The following is a 16,862-nucleotide window of genomic DNA, read 5'->3' as shown; positions in this document are numbered from 1 at the left end:
AAATTTCCTTGGGGAAGGAGGGTAATGGTGTGCTCCCTTGTCATGCTCTATTTTCTTCCAAGCCCTGCCACTTTGGTCAGAGCTGAGAAGTCCCTCACGGAATCAGCCTGGGCTCCGCACCACACTGGGCCATCTTTAGTTGCAGTCTCAGGCTTAATATGTGATGGATGCATAAGGGGTTAAATAAGAACATTCATTTCAGCTCAGAACAAAGGATGTCCCTCCTCTCTTGCTTGCAGGTTGAATTCAAAGTAGAACTGAGACCATTGAAAAGGTGAATCTACAGTTAACTAATGATGAGCCTGCTTCGGGGTTCAAAGAGATTTTTCAGTCTTGTGAAAAACCCATGAGGTGGTAAAGGACCACCATAGCATCCCTGTGTACCGAAAAAAAATTTCTTTTTGGACCCAATAAAAATGCATTGTGGCAGACTGCTCACTACTTTTAACTTTAAAAACGTTCTCAGAGGCAACGTGGTGTACACAGGGTCCAGTTGATTAGAATGCATGCATTCTTTACAGAGAGGTCCAACACTCACTTCTGTGAGATTTAGCTTGGCCATGTTCTTAGTTGGAGATAACAGAATCCACTCCAGGGAACTTAAAAAGAAAAGGATTTATTAAAGGATTGAGATAACTTGCAGTATTATTGTGAAGGCTGAAGACAGAGAGTTGAAGCTGAGCCCTCAGGAACAACTCCCCAGCTTAAACTGCAGAATTGAGCTTCTTAGTGGTGGGCTACCTTGACCATGTTCATGCAGTAAGGAAGCAGGCTGCAGCATCTGGAAACAGCCACCAAACCGCCAGCTCAGGGCCGTGCTGCCATGATCCAAACCATGAAAATGGATGGTCCATGCCCTGTTTCACTGTCCAACTGGCTGGGTTCTGAATCAAAGTCTCATGCCAATGCGTCTGAAAGGCAGAACCTAAAGTCGATCTGGAACTCTAGGCAAATGGGGGTCCAGCTTCTCTGTACACTAGAATTTGGAATGGGTGTTGAGTGGAGCGTTCTGCAGTATCTGCCATAGTGCTCCTTACCTACCTATCTCCCGTCAACTGGCATTTTCAAGAACAAAGCTTATGTCCATCCATCTGTCCTCCCATCTGTTCTGCTAGCTGTCCAACCATCCATCCATCCATCTGTCCATCCATCTGTCCATTTGACTTTTGCACTTTTTATCAATACATCATTTCTTTTTATAAATCTGTGTTTCAGATTGTGTCTCTAAAACACAAAAATTTCTTTAAAAAGTATAATCACAGTACCATTATTATATTTTAAACAATCCCTGAACATTGTTATGTACCTAGTCAGTGTTAAAATGTCCCCTGTTTCATAATTTTTTTGTTTTTGTTTGAATCAGTGTCCAAATAATGTTGGTTCTGAGCCTACAACATACAGTGGATTGACCTGTCTCTTAAGTGTCTTTTAATCTGCAGCCTCTTCTCTCCTTTCCTTTCCTCTTCCCCAGCTCTTCTCTTCTCCCCTCCCTTTCCCTGGCCATTCTCCCTGTCCTTTGCCTCTGCCCTTCTCTCCCCTCCCCAACCCATTCTTGCTCTTGTTCTTGTCTCCCCCTCCCCACCTCCCCCTCCCCACCTCCCCCTCCTACTTCTTCCTTTCTTTTCAGTTCTAACACATTTTTTAAACAAACTGGATCATTGGTTTTACTATCTCACAGTCTAAATTTCTCTACCTGTACCCCCATGTCATCCTTAACATACATATTCAGTTGTCTTTTGTATTTCCTATGAACAGGCACTTAGATCTAGAGGCTGATCCGATTTAGGTTTTGCTTTTTGGTAACATTGAGAATGTTGTGTATGTGGTTCAGAGGTTGCAGTATGCAGTTGTGTACGTGGTTTAGAGGCTGCAGTATCTTGTTGTCTCTCTTTTTCTCTATTGGTGACTTAATCAGCTATTGATGATCTTTGTCTAGATCCATCATTTCATTAGGGATTGCAAAATATTTAGATTCCAGTTTGTCGGTCTTTCCTCATTTATTAGTTGGAATACTTGGATCATGAGAAACTGTCCCTCATCAACTATTTAGCTTTCCTGCTGTACATGTATGCAGGAAAAGCAGAGTACATCCTTGACTTCTTGATTCCTACTCCTGTCCTTTTTTTAAACCAATTTTCAGAATAACAAATTGGTTCCTTAGCATCTTTTAAAAAGTATCATTATGACATCATGGATTTAAGCATATTTGATTTGCTTCAATCCCTTGCAGTTATTTTTTATTTTTTATTTTTTTTTTGAGACTGAGTCTGGCTCTGTCGCCCAGGCTGGAGTGCAGTGGCCGGATCTCAGCTCACTGCAAGCTCCGCCTCCCGGGTTTACGCCATTCTCCTGCCTCAGCCTCCGAGTAGCTGGGATTACAGGCACCCGCCACCTCGCCCGGCTAGCTTTTTTGTATTTTTTAGTAGAGACAGGGTTTCACCGGGTTAGCCAGGATAGTCTCAATCTCCTGACCTTGTGATCCACCCGTCTCGGCCTCCCAAAGTGCTGGGATTAGCAGTTATTTTTTAAATTGACGCTCAAGTTAACTAATCTTTAGTTAATGGGACGCTCTCTAGTTCTTTAGATACTGTCTTCATAATTTTGATGACTTTTTTGATTTCTAGTATAATAAAATATTCCCAGCTTAGTTCTATAATTCCTGCCTCAGACCCAGAACCAGCCGTTTCTCCAAGGATTTCCAGTTCCTTTCAGCAAGAAATGTTACTTAAAGATGACAGTCTGGATGCTATATATAATAATATATTTCTTCCAAATTTTTTTTTTTTTTTTTTTTTTTTTTTTTTTTTTTTTGGTCAGAATATCGCTCTGTATCCCAGGCTGGAGTGCAGTGGTGCGATCTTGGCTCACTGCGACCTCCACCTCCTGGGTTCAGGTGATTCTCCTGCCTCAGCCTCCCGAGTAGCTGGTATTACAGGTGCTTACCACCACACCCAGCTAATTTTTTGTATTTTTAGTAGAATCGGGGTTTCACCATGTTAGCCAGGATGGTCTTGATCTCCTGACCTTGTGATCTGCCCGTCTCAGCCTCCCAAAGTGCTGGGATTACAGGTGTGAGCCACCGTGCCCAGCCAGAAGTAATTTAATCTTTAATTACTCTAAGAGTTAAAGAATGAAAGAATATGACCCTTAACACGAAGTATATGAAATTAGCACCATGCCTTCTAAGACTCCATAAGTAAAATATTAAGAAAAATTGTGATGCTAGTGATTATTGCTTAATGATTTAGGAGTTAGGGTTTTGGGAGAAATATTCTTCCAGCTTGAATACAATTATTCATCAGCTGCCTTTACTTTGTGCTCATTAGTTTTTCCTCCTGTGATGGGGTGTTAAGAGACAGAGGACATAGCTTTGCTTCATCAATTGCTAGTAAGGAGTGAACACATAGACTTTTATATCCCCAGAGTCGCTGTGCCAAGGTTCAGGTCAAGGTAATGGAGACAATTAGAATTTGGTGAGAGGCAAAAGCTCTTGTCTAGGAGTCTAGAGACTTGGATTTATATCCTTCAATACCATTGCTGAATCATGCTCACTTTTAACCACCTTTATGTGTTCTGAAAATTGATGTCTGTTTCCTCCTCTGCAAAATGGGTACAGTATGTGTACATGAGTGAATTTTGGGGGGGTATAGTACAGAGAAGAACAGTTAGCTTATCCTAGCTAATTGGATTCATGAGAGGATCATTCCAGACAGAAATAAAATGTGTGCACAAGTTAAATATTTACAGTGACCATATCTTCATCTCACCCTAGGGGAGTCTTGAGTCTTGTTCCTGTCTGTAGGAGTCAGTTGTTTTGATGGACATTATGAGTCCCCAGGGTCCAACATCTTTTCTCCACTGGCCCTCCAGAGCGCTTGGAATCTTCTCAGTTCTCACCCCATTATTGTTCAGATATGGACCCTCAAATGTAGTCTAGGAAAGGTGACATGTTATGCCATTGTTGTCTACCAAAACCCTGGTTAAAATAATCTCATCTGTCTAGATTGTGAGTCACTGAGCAGGAGTCTGAATGGGCCATAGCATGGCTCCTTTTTATGATGAGGAAGATGGCTGGGGAAGTCTGGAGGAGACCACAGGGGCAGTCAAGAGGCCTCCCCACTGCAAGGGAGAAAGGTGGGAGGAGGAAATCTCATGGAAAGTCACTAGTGGGTATTTTTTGTTTTTACTGGCTCATAAGTTATACAGCACCTTGATTTTATTTTGGAGAACTACTCTTCTCTCTTTGTGAATGTTTTTTAAGATTCCCAGTTAAGTATCCCCTCAAATGAAAGGATAAAGGTATTATATAGCTGTCTTTCAGAAACTGGCTCCTGAGTGGAGCAACACAAGACCTAAAGTAGTTGGAGTCCATCCATCTCAGTGGTAATGCCCTGAAGAGATTGTTTGATAGCTCCTGCTACCTAGATCTGCAGAGATGTTCTGATTCCTGGCCATCCTGAGCCTGGGTCTGCAGCTTTTCTTGCTGTCTTCCAGTGAATTTACTTTTCCTCTTTTCCCCCTCTTGTCCTGCATTAACTAGATTTGGTGTTTGCTTGTAACCAATAATTCTACATAAATGCACTAAAAAAACCTTGTTTAATATCATGATTTAATCTTTCCCCCTCTGTAGTAGCAGAGAGAAATTTAAGATGCATTACTAAATGCCCTATCTGAAGGAACTTGTGTCTTTAATACTTCAGTTGGAATTTTGCAGGCCTGTCTCTGATCAAACTCTGCAAGGAATTAAGCGGCCTTTGTGGCCTTCTTTAAAATGTGTCCTAGACAGCTTAGATTTTACTAGGGAAAAAAAGGGAATGGGTTGGTTGGTTTCTTTATTGCTTTCTTTGTCTCCGTGGCCCATTGTTTAACTTTGTGCTGTGGTCTATATTCTCCAAGAGGAAGAAAAACATTTTATTTCCCCATTTTGAAAGTGATGCATACGTATGATAGGAAATACTAAGAGACAAAACGATGAAAACAAAACCACCCATAATCACCAGATAATTACTTCTTACCATTTTCCTGTACTTACAGTCTTTAATATATAACATATATAAAGTTTATAATGTATATAAAGTAAAAATAATGTTTACTTTACAAATGGGATCATATTGTTTTGTAAACTTAAAATTACTTAATATTTGGCAATTTTTGCATGTCATTAAATTATTTTCAGTATGATTTTTAATGGTTGCATAGCAGTCTTGCTGCATTATTTACTACTCACATTTAGCAAATCTAAAATTTAGAATTCTTTTTATGAGCACTCATAAAAATTAAGATTAGTTTTCTGTTCTGAAATTGGTGAAAATATTGCCTATTGCTATCCACAGCCCACACTGATGTCCAGCATATATTACTACGCTCTTTGCTGTAGAACGACCAATGGTAAATGAAGTAGATGCATTTTTGTGTGTGTGTGTGTGATTCAGGTTATAAGCTTTGCGCAGAACTTGTCATGCTGGAAAAGTTACAGAAAAAGTGAAACGACCTTCAGTCCAGCAGGCCTTCTGCAACTTCTACCTCTGATAACAGGCTGCCCTAAGAGAGAGTTCGTGTATAAGCCTTTTGTTATCAATACTCTTTAATCTCATACCTGTACCAAGCCCACAAAGGTATGCTAATGAGAGCTCTAACACTCCTGGACTTGACTGAAAATTTTTTCTCAGTAGGTTTCAGAAAGTGCTGGGAAATATAAACCCAGCAACGTGCAAGGGGAAAGCAGACACGATTCTGGATGGCCATTTGCTTCACTGGGATGTGAAAGCTCTTTTGAGTACTAGAATCAGGTAAGGATGGCTATGTTTTCTTGGAGAAGGAGGGAAGGAGGGCTATTGAATTATCCTATTGTCTCGGAGATCTTGAAGAGACCCTAAAGCTTCAATTTATCTCATAGCTTTGGAATCCTCTTTTGCCAAATTGTTACCCTTTAGTCTCTCCTTGAAAAACAGGGACCCTGTTCTGTGAAGATGTGGCAAATGGCTTGCTAATGTGCCATTAGAGCCTCATTATTGAGTTTTCAGGATTATTACAGATTAAATGTGAACCATTATAAAATCTATAATCCTTTAAGATATATTTATTGGCTTAGCTCTACCAAGGTGTGTTTGCATTCTAAAGGCGGGAAGGCATCTGCTTTAACATTCAAATTCAGATTTTAGTCACCAATGAGAAATAAATAGTGCTAACCCAAGTCAGCTAAAGTGGTTCAAAAAGAATGTTACTGTGTTGGCAACAATTGTGGCAGCTAAACAGAATGGTGAAACACGTGAGGTAGATCATTCAAGTCCACGTAATATGTGGAAACGCTAATGTTAAATCAAGTGCCATTGTTGAGTGGTATAAAATGTCATCAGCTCACCAACGCAAAACTAGAAATAAAAAAGAAGTATTATTTTGTACCCTCTCTGTTTGATACACAACCTTCCGCTACATGACCACATTCACATACACAATCTGCCTGTCCATGCTGTGGGGTTGGGAGATCCAACTGTCAGTCATCTTGGCTAGTAGGAAGGCTTAGAGAACCAAAGCTCTGAGCAAGAACTAGAGATACTGGGTTTGAAGTTTTCTAGCAGAAGAGCTGCTAATGAGTAGTAATTCTCTGTAGATCCTTAGAGTTCAGAGGCATATCTTAGATGTGTTTCCTGACTCCTGGGAACTGACAATAGAAGTCGGTCATAAGTCACAGAACTGATTTGTTTTGCTCCACATTTGAAGTTGTCCCTGCTGCTGGGGGGTAAGGGGATTATGGTGGTGATAAGTGGATGAGGAAATCTTCCAAATAACCAGAAGATTTGGGAAGATGTTCCAGTCTTTTTGCTCACTCCCAGTTCAGCCTACTCTCTGAAGTGTCTGCTGTTAGAACTGTTCTGTCACCTCTAGCCCAGGGATTGCAAAATCAAATGCTTGCACAGACCAGGCAGTAACTTAGATAAATAAGACTGGGTAGAGACTGGCAGGTTGAAAAATATATCCCCATATCTAAAGAGAACAGCAGCACTGAGTTTTAAGAAACTCTTGGCACATGTGAATGCTGGCTCAGTGTCGCTATATTTTATGAATTATTTTGAGAGATAATTTGAAATTTCAGGATTGTAAATGTAAACTCTTTATAAACTCTAAATGCTATTTTTTTAATCTTCTTACCTAAGTCAAATTGAATAAGAAATGGACCGTACTAAATATATCTACATTGTTGCCATTTTTTAACTCTTGGGGGTAGCAGCATCTTAGCCACAAATCCCCTATTTTGGGGGCAAATCCTGGGATTCCAATGCCATTTAACCTCTCAGGCTTCCTAAAGCACAGGTTAAGAAAATGAGCTCTGAAGGTCCCACCTGTGATTTCAATCATCCTTTAACACTAGCCTCCTGTAAATTCCCTTAAAGGACAGGGAAGAGCACAGACTCTTTGCTACTTTGGAATCTATTGATACATGCTACCAGTTTGAGCATTTATTGAACAAAAGAAGTGTTGTTGCTTCATCTCATCTTATTTTTATAAGAAATTTATGAGATAGGTTTTACAAGAACTTTGAGATAAGATGATCATAATCATATTCCTATTTACAGATGGGTAAGCTGACGTTCAGTATTGGGGGAGGATTTCCCAAAGTCACCCAGTAAGTGGCAGAAATGAAATTTGACCGCTGGAGTCAGATTTCAGAACTAAATATTCAACCACCATATTATTCTTCTTATTATTACATTTTATGGGGTTTTAACTTGTATAGTTCCTCTGAGTAATGATTAATTCTCCCTCCCTTAAAACATCTTAAGGAATCTGTAATGACATTTGATACTTTTGTAGAACATAGGAGCATTTTAAATTATCGTCCTTTGATGCAAGGTTTGCAAAATGTTTGGGATCCTTCTGATCACTCAAGGGGGATGTGTTTTGTAATGCCTGCCTTCAGACCAGAGATGCTAATTCCCTTTTCCATGCCCATTTCTCACCAGATAGTAATTGAAAGTTAAAACATAGAGTGTAAAGGCCAAAGTTACGGGCTTCATCTCCAGGTGAACAAGATAATTCTACTAAGTCCATAACCTCAGAATACTTTCCTAACCCCGGCCAGCCTTCTCCCAAATACAAGAAGTATGTGTGCATCAGTCATCCTTGTCAACAAGGGCACTCTCAGCCCAGACCCATGTACAGATCCATAAACAGCATCATCACCGTAAATGAAAGCAGTGTGATATGGCTGAGGAATGCAAGTAGATTTTAGCTCAGTGGCCAATGCTAAATCATGAATGGTTGCTGCCAGAAGGAGTGTTGTATTGAGAAAGATTTGGAAACCACATTCGAGCTTTTCAAAAAGAATGCTGTAATTGATTGGTCTTGTCTGCCATGGGCTTGGTCTATGGAATGAGTGGTAAGTGCTCTGTACCTGTCATCCTTGGTATAGTCCATTAATATGAAAGAGTTAAGATATCTTAACTTCTCTGTACTAAAAAATACAATAAACTAGCCGGCGAGGTGGCTGCGCCTGTAGTCCCAGCTACTCGGGAGGCTGAGGCAGGAGAATGGCGTGAACCCCGGGGGCCGAGCTTGCAGTGAGCCGAGATCGCGCCACTGCACTCCAGCCTGGGCGACAAAGCGAGACTCTGTCTTCAAAAAAAAAAAAAAGATATCTTAACTTCAGTTGGCTTAAAGCTTTTGCATTTTAATTTGTGATTTCTTCCTCTTCAATATTTCTTCTTCCATCTCTGCTGTACCTGAGAAGAAATGGCCAAACGCACCTTCTCTAACTTGGAGACATTCCTGATTTTCCTCCTTGTAATGATGACTGCCATCACAGTGGCCCTTCTCAGCCTCTTGTTTATCACCAGTGGGACAATTGAAAACCACAAAGGCAAGTGTCATGGGCTCTCTTAGATGCAATTTTTAGGCCTGTAGGAAACTTCTTGATTACTGTGGACACCAAAGAGAAAAACAGTGTCTGCTGATAGTTCTACGTGTACTTAAGCAGCCTGGAATAGCCGTTTCCCTTTGCATTAATTGCCCTTTCGCATTGATAGCAGTTTTTATCAAGTTTACCTTTGTCCCCAATAGCCAGCTGACAGGCATTCTGACATGTACGTGTTTGCCATTCGTTTTTCCATTGATATAAGCACAGCTCAAGATTTGTCAAGGTCTGGTAAGGGCAGCTTTTGCCCTGAGCCTCTAATCTTTGTCTTTGCCTCCTTGTAGACATCATCTTCTCCTGGGGGCAAAAGGAGAATGAAAAACTCACTGAATGAACGTCAGTTAGTCTGTGAAGAGCCTTAGAGAATGGGGTCTCAAACATAAATCCTTACAAGGGCTAATCAAGTTTTGCAAATGAGGTGGAGTGAGGAGGTGGACCGAGGAGGAGGCAGGTGCAATTCTGGTGAAGAAGGCCTACAGCCACTCCCAGGTGCAGCTGTTTGTTGTAGAGAGAGCACATGATCTCAGATCGCCTGAGTTTTCCAGAGAAGCTGGAAATTAGAATTTTTAGATATCTCATGATTTTCTTTTCAATGTTGGAAACTAAGTTTTTGAGAACAATGTAGGCTACACACAAGATTGGCAGTGGGTCTTGGTGGAGCCTCTGTTTCAGTCAGTATTAGGTTACATAACTGTTAAATGAGTAGAGAAGACAGGTGAAGATTGAAGCTCTGACCAAAGTAAAGACAGGGATGGCCTTAGGCCAAATGGAGAAGATGGTATTTTCTACCTCAGTTTTCCCTTTTGTAGCCTCTTTTCCTGCATATTCTCTACCATATCCCAGGGCTTTGAATTCCTAGCAAACACAGAGGATAAGAGATCCTCTGATCCAGCAGTAGGCACAGCAGGGTCATAGACTGATAGAAGTGAAAGGATCATTAAGAATTATTCAGTTTTGGCTGAGCCTGGTGGCTCACGCCTATAATGCCAGCACTTTGGGGGGCCAAAGTGGGCGAATCACCTGAGGTCAAGAGTTCGAGACCAGCCTGGCCAATGTGGCAAAACCCTGTCTCTGCTAAAAATAAAAAAAAAAAAAAAGCTGGGCATAGTGGTGCACACCCACAATCCCAGCTACTTGGGAGGCTGAGGCAAGGCAGGAGAATCACTTGAACCCAGGGATCAGAGGTTGCAGTGAGCTAAGATCACACTACTGCACTCCAGTCTGGGTGACAGAGCAAGACTCCATTAAAAAAAAAAAAAGAAAAAGAAAAGGAATTATTCCATTTTACCTCTTAAAATTAGGAAATCAGGAGGCTGAGACTCAGGGAGGTTATTAATAATTATGGTAACTATTCTTATAGCAGTAGTTACTGTTTATTAAATGGTTTCTGTGTTGAGCACTATAGTGAGGATTCTAGAATATTTTCTCATCGAATTATCACAAAAATCCTATAAGGGTTGATGCTAGCCCTACTGTTTACATTAGTTTCATTTTACACTTGGGGAAATGGAGACCCTGAGATTGCAAATAACATACCCTTGACTATGTGTTAGGTTTGGCTTTAGTTGGCATGACATTCCTATGCTGGTAGCAGTGAAGCAATAGCGAAGATGCCTGCTCCACTCCTTGCAATACTTGATGTCTTGAAGAAAATCTCGGCTTGGGAATGGATTCTAACTCCATCTAGAATTTGGTCTACAGAGCATCAGATTCTGAGTTTGAGGATCTGGATTGCATACCAGAATCATCACATGCTCTCCATTAACTATTGGTTAAGTCAATTTTCTGATTTTCAGTTTTCTCATCTGTAAAACTGAGGAGATTATGTTAGGTGATCTCTAAGTTTTTTGAGCTCTGAATTTCTAGGATTTCATAAGGAATCAGCTATAAATCTCTTGCCTAAGTACTTTCTGACCACGAATGCCTTGTGACACTGATATTTGATGCCTTGGCAACTCCTGACTCTTGTCTGGGGAATGGAAATAAACAAAATAATGAATATATAAAATGTTTAAATAGGTAAAGAAAATCAAAGCTACATATTAGCCATTGCTCCCAGTTTATAATATTAGTGAACATAGTTATTGTTCAAAACAACCCCAGAAAGCAGGATTTTATTATAATCTCCATTTTATAGACAAGAATTGGGGTGAAATAGGTTAAGCAATTTGATCGCTTAGTAGGTGTTAGATTCAGGTTTCAAACCAGGCAGTTTGTTTCTGGCAACTATCTTCTCACAAAAATCCTGTATGTCATTCTGCTTCCCTTGATATTTGTATGTGTGTGTATAATAAATATGTATGCATACATTAATATAGAATATATGTGTATAAACACACACATATAGATATGGATATATAAATATTAGAATAATTAAGATGAAATTATATCAACATGTATACAGTGATCTAGGTTGCATTAAAAATGAGTCTTTAGAAGGTCAAAGAAGATCAGACCCAAGGTAGAGCCAGCAGGGTGGCATCCTGCAGGTGAGGAGTTGAGTCGGATCTAGGTGTGATGGAAATGGACTAACTCTGAAGCAGGTGGTGGAGTTTGGTAGGTGGAGAGGAAAGGAGTGAGGAGTCTGGATAGAAAGAATGGAAGAAACCAATCCCCAGATGCTGCATTCAGTAAACCTGGCACCTGTTTAGTTTAGCTGGAAAAGAAGAGCAGGGTGTTGAGGGAAGGCAGTGAGTTTGACAAGGAATGGCTCATGATGAGGAGTTGAAGGACATTTGACAGAGGCCTTGATCATTAGTCTGAAACATCTCTCATCCAAGAAAAAGATCCCGTTTAGGATTATGATTTTTAAACAGATTCCTGAGATGTTTCTCTCTGTATATTTTTATGTATAAGAAAATATATAAAGAGTTTTCCTTATGAACCTGAGCCTATATGCTGTATTCTAATTGATGTTGACAAATAAGAGGGCTGAAATGTTGGTTCTCAAATCTCTTATTCTGTTTTAGATTCAGGAGGCCATTTGTTTTCAACCACCCCAAACCCTCCAGCCACCCAGGGCTCCACAGTCACCCAGAGTTCCACAGCCACCCAGCGCTCCACAGCCACCCAGAGCTCCACAGCCACTCAAACTTCTCCAGTGACTTCAACCCCAGAGCCTCCTCTATTTCAGAACTTCAGTGGCTATTATATTGGTGTTGGACGAGCTGACTGCACAGGACAAGTAGCAGATATCAATTTGGTAAGTAGGCAATGGGCTCCTTAAGGAGACTGTGAAACAACCAATTTTATTATTTTACAAACTGCATTCGTTTCTGATTATTACAACATCATCATTTTCTTCTAGCTTTTTAATTGACCTTGCTGCTGTCTAGCACTATGAATTTCATACTAGAAAGAAGAGGAAAACTTTTATTCAATCATAACTCCCCTGTAAAGTCCATTGGCCTTTTTTCTTTTTTTTTTTTTTTTATGAGCAGAAGTGGCAGAGATGGCAAACTCAAATATGACAGGGGGTGAGCCGGCACCATAAATGACATCACCAGGCCAGTGTAACATAATAAATGTCTAGTGAATCCTCAGTTTGGGAGTGGGAGGCAGTAGGAAATGGTGGGGACTTTGAGGGAAAAAAAAGCACAAAGAAAGTATATGGATTTAGCTGATTGTTGCCATATAAGAATGGGGGCTCAGGGCTGCCCTATCTTGCAGTATTTTAGAAGAAGCCCCAAAATCCCTAGATTAAAGAGTTGAAGTTTCAAATATCTTACTTGAAAAATAAAGGCAACTCTAGCTAAAACTGGAAACCTAGGTTGCACCAATATGTGAAAGCAAATAAAACTTCTATGTGTCAGGTGTGGCCTATTGACTGCTAGTCTTGTCTATGTGATGGAAATACCCATTTATGTCAGTGCTTCCCTAGGAAACCAGAGCATGAAGTTGTCTAATGGGATTCACTCCCTCCCTCTAAGTAATCTTTACATTCCAGGTATGATTCTCAACTGTATGTTCTGAAAAGTGATCCTGGAATGTGACCCCTAAATAAACACTCCCAGGAGGGGTAAAGCAAACAGTAGAAAAAATTCTGAAGACCTGGGTATAGTTTTACGGGTAAATTTTATGACACAGTGAGAGAAGTGACTTGGGATAGGTGTATGTGATCTGATTTGGCTTAGAGAGTTGTAGAGTCCTAATAAGTCAGGGGCCCCAGCGGTGGGGAGAACAATTGTTCTGAGAGATGGCTAATCATAGATAACCTGCTGCCACAACATCCTGTTCCCAAATACCTCACTCTGCATGTAGCCCCAGCAGCCCAACCTCGTTCTGCATATGTCCCACTCCAGCATGACCCTATAAAACTTCCCTCCAGCCCCTGCTTCTTTGCGTGTTGCGGGAAGTCAGGGATGGAGGGACCGACTGAAGCCATGGCAGAAGAACATAAATTGTGAAGATTTCATGGACATTTATTAGTTCCCCAAATTAATACCTTTATAATTCCTTACACCTGTCTTTACTGCAGTCTCTGAAAATAAACTGTGAAGATTTCATGGACACTTATCACTTCCCCAATCAATACCCTTGTGATTTCCTATGCCTGTCTTTACTTTTATCTCTTAATCCCATCATCTTTGTAAGCTGAGGAGGATGTATGTCACCTCAGGACCCTGTGATGATTGCATTAACTGCACAAATTGTTTGTAGAGCATGTGTGTTTGAACAATATGAAATCTGGGCACCTTGAAAGAGGAACAGGATGACAGCAATGTTCAGGGAACAAGAGATATAACCTTAAACTCTGACTGCCGGTGAGCCAAGTGGAACAGAGCCATATTTCTCTTCTTTCAAAAGCAAATAGGAGAAATATTGCTGAATTCTTTTTCTCAGTAAGAAACATCCCTGAGAAAGAGAATGCATCCCTGAGGGTAGGCCTCTAAATGGCCCCCTTGCGGGCAGCTGTCTTTTACGGTGGAAGCCAAAGGGATGAAATAAGCCCCGGTCTCCTGTAGCACTCCCAGGCTTATTAGGATGAGGAAATTCCTGCCTAATAAATTTTGGTCAGACAGGTTGTCTGCTCTGAAACCCTTTCTCCTGATAAGATGTTATCAATGATAATGCGTGCCTGAAACTTCATTAGCAATTTTAATTTTGCCCCATCCTGTGGTCCTGTGATCTCACTCCGCCTCCATTTGCTTTGTGATATTTTATTACCTTGTGAAGCATGTGATCTCTGTGACCCACACCCTATTCATACACTCCCTCCCCTTTTGAAAATCACTAATAAAACCTTGCTGGTTTTATGGCTCAGGGAGCATCATGGAACCTGCCAACATGTGATGTCTCCCCTGGACACCCAGCTTTAAAATTTCTCTCTTTTGTACTCTTTCCCTTTATTTCTCAGACCAGCCAACGCTTAGGGAAATAGAAAATAACCCACATTGAATTTTGGGGGTGGGGTTTTCCCTGATATTTGCAGACAGCCCCTTCTCTGCTGTGCTGCCTGTTGTACCCTTGCAACATATTTTCTTACTTTCCCTAATAAATCTGCCTTTCTTTACCTATGACTGTCTTGGTAAATTTCTTTACCACCCCATGTCATGGGCGGTAAATGAATTTACCAGCCAGTTGCACCCACGACAGGAATAATACTATGGTAAAAGCCAGGGCGAGGTACCCTCTGTGAAGAATACTTAATTATGAAGATACCATTTTCTTCAGAAAACAAAATCGTATACTAAACAACCAACATGAGAGAACCTTCAATCTTTTAAATGTTCCTGGGCAATGTGGGGTGGAGGTAGAGGAAATATTTTTTTCTGTACATCTTAGACAGGCAGGAGAAAAAGAGCCATTGCCCAAACCAGAAAGGCCAGAAAGATCTCACGTGTTAGTGTTAGTAATAGCATTTCCAAAGTCTCACCAACTCCCTCCTGCCCATAAGCCAGGGAACAGCTTCTGCCAACCTGATCAATTCTTTGCCTTTGCATTTTTCTATATGGAAGATTCAAGCCTCTTTTATGATATTTTTTGGCTTTCTTTCTTCCTTTTTCTTTTTAATTTTTGAAAACATATATTCTCTCACTCAGAGCCACCATGTCATGTGGATGTTTTTTCTTTGTCTTTCTGCAGTCATCTATATTGTATGTTTGTGCCTGGTTTCTAGTAGTAGGGGAGTGAGACAGAGCAGTTCTGATTGTCTCTTCCTCTTTAGATGGGCTACAGCAAATCTGGCCAGAATGCACAGGGCATCCTCACCAGGCTGTACAGTCGTGCTTTCATCATGGCAGAACCTGATGGGTCCAATCGAACAGTGTTTGTCAGCATTGACATAGGCATGGTATCTCAAAGGCTCAGACTGGAGGTAAGTGATTTGAGAGGAGAAAGGAACAAAGAAATGATATGGTTTAAGGAAAAGTGGATGAATGTGACAGGAACTAATTCCTCTTGGTTTCTCATTCATTGAAATTCTACTACCTTCAATGTTATAGACTCTTGACAATATAGTAGATAATCTTACAAGGAGAATGATCCTCACTATTTCAGTCTAAGTTATCTTGGTCAAAAGTTGCTTTCAATTCTGCTGATGACTCATTGTCATTATTAATGCTAATGTTTTTATTGAAAGTTTATAATGTGCCAGGTTACATTTATATATATATATATATTCCCTTATTTAATTCTCCTTGTTAGAAGTTGGGAGAGTACCAATTAATCACTAAGCCCTTCCTCAGGTTCTCAGACAATTGAGAATACATGTGAGGAATCAGATGTGAATTAAAATACAACATTGAAATGAGGTTGACCATGAATTAGTAGTTATAGAAGCTGGGTAATAGGTACATAGGGATTCATTATAGTATTCTGATTGTTTTTGTATGGATTTGAAATGGTCAAATCCATACAAAAGGAGGAGGAGGAGGAGGAGAGAGGGAGAGCGAGAGAGAGTGAGAAAGCGAGCAAGCAAGCAAGCGACTGATAGAACTTCCAATTCTATCTTTCTAAGGCAATTTCTAAGCCCTGACACAGTTATATTTTCTGCATGGGATCGGGTCACTAAGAGAGAATGTGTTCTGTTAATGTCTGCTCACATATTCATGAATGTGAGAAAGAGGAGCGCTGGATCTTTGACCAGAACGATGACCATAAAGGTCCATTATGCAATGTCAGGTTCTGCTAGCCTCACCTATTAAACACTTTTCTCCTCATGCCATGTGAAGGGGCCAGTGAGAGGGATGATGAGATGGCCTAAAAGCATCACTTTAACATTGTTCCCTCTTGGGGAGGAGAGTTGAAGCCTCCCCCATCTGCGGAGATATGAGGACAGGGGATGAAGTGTCTTCTCCACTCCTGCACTTACCACAAAACAGTGAGGTGGCTTTGTTGTTATTTCTATTTTCTGGATAAGAAAACTGAGTCTTGGAGAAGATAGGTAACTTTTCAAATTTCACACAGTTAGCAAATGGTAGAGCTGGATTCTGAACACAGGTATGATTAATCCCTGAGTCCATATTCTTTTTTTATTTTTTTGTCATTTTTAACTATACTTTAAGTTCTGGGGTACATGTGCAGAACGTGGAGTTTTGTTACATAGGTACACACGTGCCATGGTGGTTTGCTGGACCCATCAACCCGTCATCTACATTAGATATTTCTCCTAACGCTATCCTTCCCCTAGCCCTCCATCCACCAATAGGCCCCAGTGTGTGATGTTCTCCTCCCTGAGTCCATGTGTTCTCATTGTTCACCTCCCACTTAAGAGTGAGAACATGTGGTGTTTGGTTTTCTGTTCTTGTGTTAGTTTGCTGAGAATGATGGTTTCCAGCTTCATCTGTGTTCCTGCGAAGGACATGAACTCACCCTTTTCTATGGCTGGATAGTATTCCATGGTTTATATGCGCCACATTTTCTTTATCCAGTCTATCATGGATGGACATTTGGGTTGGTTCTAAGTCTTTGCTATTGTGAATAGTGCTGGAATAAACATGTGTGTGTATGT

The 16,862-nt window shown here is 40.6% G+C and overlaps 1 protein-coding gene across 2 annotated transcripts in view; it reads left to right on the top strand.

The window, feature by feature from the left end:
- Window positions 1-5,610: 5,610 nt before the first annotated feature.
- Window positions 5,611-16,862, top strand: part of ASAH2 (N-acylsphingosine amidohydrolase 2) — a 65,971-nt gene continuing 54,719 nt past the window's right edge. Inside the window, exons 1-4 of one of the 2 annotated variants that reach the window (XM_077945590.1) lie at window positions 5,611-5,789; window positions 8,729-8,857; window positions 11,881-12,113; window positions 15,078-15,227. In XM_077945590.1, coding sequence (XP_077801716.1) covers window positions 8,731-8,857; window positions 11,881-12,113; window positions 15,078-15,227 — 510 coding nt within the window. In that variant the 5' untranslated portion in view covers window positions 5,611-5,789; window positions 8,729-8,730. The remainder of the gene's footprint in view (window positions 5,790-8,728; window positions 8,858-11,880; window positions 12,114-15,077; window positions 15,228-16,862) is intronic. The other variant, XM_001100613.5, reaches the window with a different exon arrangement.

This window comes from Macaca mulatta, chromosome 9 (assembly GCF_049350105.2).
Source record: "Macaca mulatta isolate MMU2019108-1 chromosome 9, T2T-MMU8v2.0, whole genome shotgun sequence".
Lineage (NCBI taxonomy): Eukaryota > Metazoa > Chordata > Mammalia > Primates > Cercopithecidae > Macaca > Macaca mulatta.
This window is presented reverse-complemented; position numbering and strand designations above follow the sequence as displayed.